The sequence below is a fragment of the Rhinopithecus bieti genome, unplaced genomic scaffold, assembly GCF_001698545.2.
Source record: "Rhinopithecus bieti isolate Rb0 unplaced genomic scaffold, ASM169854v2 scaffold_27038, whole genome shotgun sequence".
Classification (NCBI taxonomy): Eukaryota; Metazoa; Chordata; class Mammalia; order Primates; family Cercopithecidae; genus Rhinopithecus; species Rhinopithecus bieti.
Genome location: NW_016812221.1, coordinates 641,023 through 645,148, shown reverse-complemented (window position 1 = coordinate 645,148; position 4,126 = coordinate 641,023). Strand labels below are relative to the sequence as shown.

Genomic DNA, 4,126 nt, shown 5'->3' with positions numbered 1-4,126 from the left:
TATTATATATATTATATATATATTTTTTTAAACATTTCTTGCTCAAAGCATAATTCAAGATTATTTTATATTATGTTATATTATATTATATTATATTATATTATATTATATTATATTATATTAGTTATTCATTATTGTGTAACAAATTACCCCAAACCTCAGGGGCTGAAAACAGCAAACATTGATCTCACAGTTTCTGGGCTTAGGAATCTGCCAGGTGCTTCCCAGTGGGTTTCAGTTGAGGGTCTCACATGGTGCAGTGATGAAGGTGTTGAGAAGGGCTGCCATCATCGCAGGGCGCAGCGAGGAAGGAGGTGGCTCCTCCAGGCTCACTCAGTGACTGTTGGGAAGCCTCAGCTCCAGGGCACATGAGCTTCCACACGGCGACCTTACAACACAGCAGCCAGACTCCTCCAGAGAGAGAGAGTGCCCAGGATAGAAGCTGCATTTCTCTCTAACCTAGTCTTGGAAGTGGCATCTCATCATGTTCCCCTGTTCTGTTCAGGAGAATGAGTCAGTTGAGTCCAGCCCACAGTCAAGAGGGGAGGATTACGCAAAAGCATGAATACCAGAGTCAGAGGTCACTGGGGCCATCTTAGAGGCCGCCTACCACAAATACAGAAGGAAGTATTTTACAAGACCAAGTGAGAACCACTTCAGGTTTAACAGGGATTGTGCTTTTCCAGATATCATTTGAGGATGTGGCTGTGGATTTCACGTTGGAGGAATGGCAGCTACTTAATCCTACTCAGAAGAACTTGTACAGAGATGTGATGTTGGAGAACTATAGCAATCTGATTTTCTTGGGTAAGAACATTCTTCTTCTTGAGTAAGAACATTCTTATGTCACTTACTGTATGGCCAGTAACTGTTTGGCCTGTGAGGAGTTTGTTGATTTTGGACGTAAGTTTTACATGTCAAAGATTATTTGACTTTTATACTAAATTGAAAGATTTTCATTCACTTGCTTTATTTCACAGCCTTTGTAATAAAACATTCTTCATATTTAAGACTCTTAGCCCAAGCAGTTAGGTCCAAGTCCTCTGTGTTTCCAATCGACAGGTTATCAAATTCTCAAACCTGATGCAATTTTCAAACTGGAACAACAAGATCCATGGATAATAGGTCAAGAAATCCTAAATCAAAACTTTTCAGGTGAGGAATAATCAGGTTTATGAGATACAGTGAACATTTAATCTCTCGTTTTTGATGACAGGTGGGCACTTTTAAAATGTTGTTTATAAAACGATTTAAAGTTCCTGAATCTTTAGAATTCACTCAAGATTGGTGACATGAGTTCTTTATGATTTTTAATGGATGTGCTCCATAACGTGTTCTCCACATCGGGATGTGTCTTTTCTCTATGGAGTTTATGATGAAATGTATCCCACTTATTCAGTGGCACAGATTGGTGGCCATTTAGAACCCCACTTTCTTGGTTAAGGCTCTCTTTATGAATTCATAGTTTTTTTCTTCTTTAGATAACACTGATTGCCTTTGAGTTTATTTAAACTTAAACTTTTAATTTATTATTTTTCTTCTCTTCCTGTAATGTGATATATTTCTGTTTTAAAACCACAGAGAATAGAAGATGAACCCACTGATACAGAATGAAGATCTAGGCCAGGTGCAGTAGCTCATGCCTGTAATCCTCATGCTTTGGAGGTTGGGGAGAGAGCAAGGCACGATAGTCACGTAAGGCCAGGAGTTTGAGACCAACCTGGGCAACAAAGCAAGACCCCATGTCTACTACTACTACTACTACTAATAATAATAATAATAACTTAGCCAAATATGCTGGTGTGCACCTCTAGTGCCAGCTACTTGGGTGGCTGAGGTGGGAGGATTGCTTGAGCCCAGGAGCTGGAAGCTGCAGTGAGCCACGGATGTGCTAGGCAACAGAGTGAGACCCTGTCTCTAAAAACAAAAGCACATTAAAAAACCCTAATACTTTAAACATAGTAAGGAGATTTTGCTTCTTACCTTCCTCTGTACAGACTAAGGATTTTCAAGTCAGTTCCCAGTGCATTTTTCTGGTACATTTGATGTTTAACTTCTCTAAAGCTTCTCTCCCATCCCATCACATAGTCAGGTGGGTTTAAGTACCCGTTACCTTTATGTTGAAGAACCTCGTGGTATGAGAACATCTTCTCTCTCCATTTATTTTTCTGTGCCCAGAAGTCATTATTAACTCCATTTCGGCTAGATTCTTCCTCACTGCTCTTCTGAAATTTTTCTCTGCATCTGTGCCTTTGATTATGGTACAGTTTGCCCAGGTAGACTTCACTTTCAGCTCTTTTCTTCAACTCCAGTGAATGTTCCTCGACTCACAGCTTTTTCTGAAATCTCTACCCATGTAGCATCTATAATATAGTAACTCAGGCCTGATAAGACATTGTCTGAAACTCCTAAAACAACTAGGTCCTAAGATTTTTTCCCCCATGAAGAGAGATGGCCAGTAGCATAGTCTGTGCTCTCTGTGGAATTTGTGGTATGTACTTATTTGATTTTTAAAAATTGGTTATTATGGAGCCAAATAAAGAAAAGTCTTGTTTGTCAGATGTTTCTTCAGTAGAAAAGTTTCCATCTAAGCATCTACCTTGGGAAATATTTTTTTTTAGATAAGGTCTCCCTTTGTCACCCAGGCTGGAGTATACTGGCACAGTCACAGCTCACTGCAGCCTTGACCTGTCTGGACTCATGAGCTCCTTCCACTTCAGCCTCCCCAGTAGCTGAGACTGCCACCACACCCAGCTAATTTTTAAAATTTTGGCTTTTTTGGAGAGACAGGATCTCACTATGTTGCCCAGGCTGGTCTCAAACTCTGGGCTCAAGTGATCCTCTGCTTTGGCTTCCCAAAGTGCTGGGATTACAGGAGTGAGCCATAATGCACAGCAGGGAAATATTTCAGGTTGCAGATGTCTAGGCACCATTCCCATTGTTTTTTAGGTCTGAGTATATGCAGTTTGGAAAAGCTGTAAAGATAGATATTATGTTCCCCTATTAATTTAGACCCACTTCTCATGTGGAATGAGAGGAATTGAAAAGAAATGAGTCATGAAATAACTTGGTAGGATTTTAATTTAGAAGACAATATAAAACCATAAAATATTCAGCAATTCAGTATTTGAACATGAAGCATTTGTGTTAAAGTGCAAAATTAATTCTCAAGATTAATGATACTGAAAGGAACTATTTTAGAAGCTCAATGATAAGTGAATAATATTTATCCTACCTATATTGAGGGCTTGTTATGTGCTATGCAGTGGGGATACATTAGTGAAAAAGGCAAACCTGTTCCCTACCCTCATACAGTTTACATTCTACTGGGAGAGATATGAGTAAAAGGATTACCTATTTGATAAGTACTATGAAGGAAAGAAAGGGCCGGGCGCGGTGGCTTAAGCCTGTAATCCCAGCACTTTGGGAGGCCGAGACGGGTGGATCACGAGGTCAGGAGATCGAGACCATCCTGGCTAACACAGTGAAACCCCGTCTCTACTAAAAAAATACAAAAAACTAGCCGGGCGAGGTGGCAGGCGCCTGTAGTCCCAGCTACTTGGGAGGCTGAGGCAGGAGAATGGCATAAACCCGGGAGGCAGAACTTGCAGTGAGCTGAGATCCGGTCACTGCACTCCAGCCTGGGCGACAGAGCGAGACTCCGTCTCAAAAAAAAAAAAAAGAAAAAGAAAGAAAGAGGGTATTTGTTTGTGTGCCATCAAAATGAGATTTCGGTGGGCGTCAAATGGTGGCTCATGCCTGTAATCCCAGTGCTTTGGGAGGCCAAGACAGGAGTATTGCTTGAGGCCAGGAGTTGAAGGCCAGCCCGGGCAACATAGCAAGACCACATCTCTGCAAGAAGAATATGAAAAATTAGCCAGGCATGCTGGCACACACCAACAGTCTCAGCTACTTGTGTGACTGAGGCAGAAGGATCACTTCAGCCTGGGAGTTTGCAGCTGCAGTGAGGTATGACCCTACCTCTTCATTCCTTGGGCAACACAGTAATATCCTGACTAAAAAATCGCAAAATACTACTTTTAAGTCTATACATAAACTACTTTATTATTGTTTACCATTTAATTCATTAATTTGGATAGATTTTTTTTTTTTTTTTTTTTTTTTT

General features: G+C 40.6%; 1 protein-coding gene across 8 annotated transcripts in view; it reads left to right on the top strand.

Annotated features, from left to right (window-relative positions):
* The window catches only part of ZNF605 (zinc finger protein 605), a 34,139-nt gene that overhangs the window by 17,639 nt on the left and 12,374 nt on the right, over positions 1-4,126 (top strand). For 5 of the 8 annotated variants that reach the window (XM_017895650.1, XM_017895653.1, XM_017895652.1 and 2 more), the window contains 2 exons: positions 687-807; positions 1,063-1,155. In XM_017895650.1, coding sequence (XP_017751139.1) covers positions 687-807; positions 1,063-1,155 — 214 coding nt within the window. Of the gene's footprint in view, positions 1-686; positions 808-1,062; positions 1,156-1,581; positions 1,628-3,930; positions 3,970-4,126 lie in introns of those variants that run through there. The other 3 variants (XM_017895656.1, XM_017895655.1, XM_017895657.1) reach the window with 3 other exon arrangements.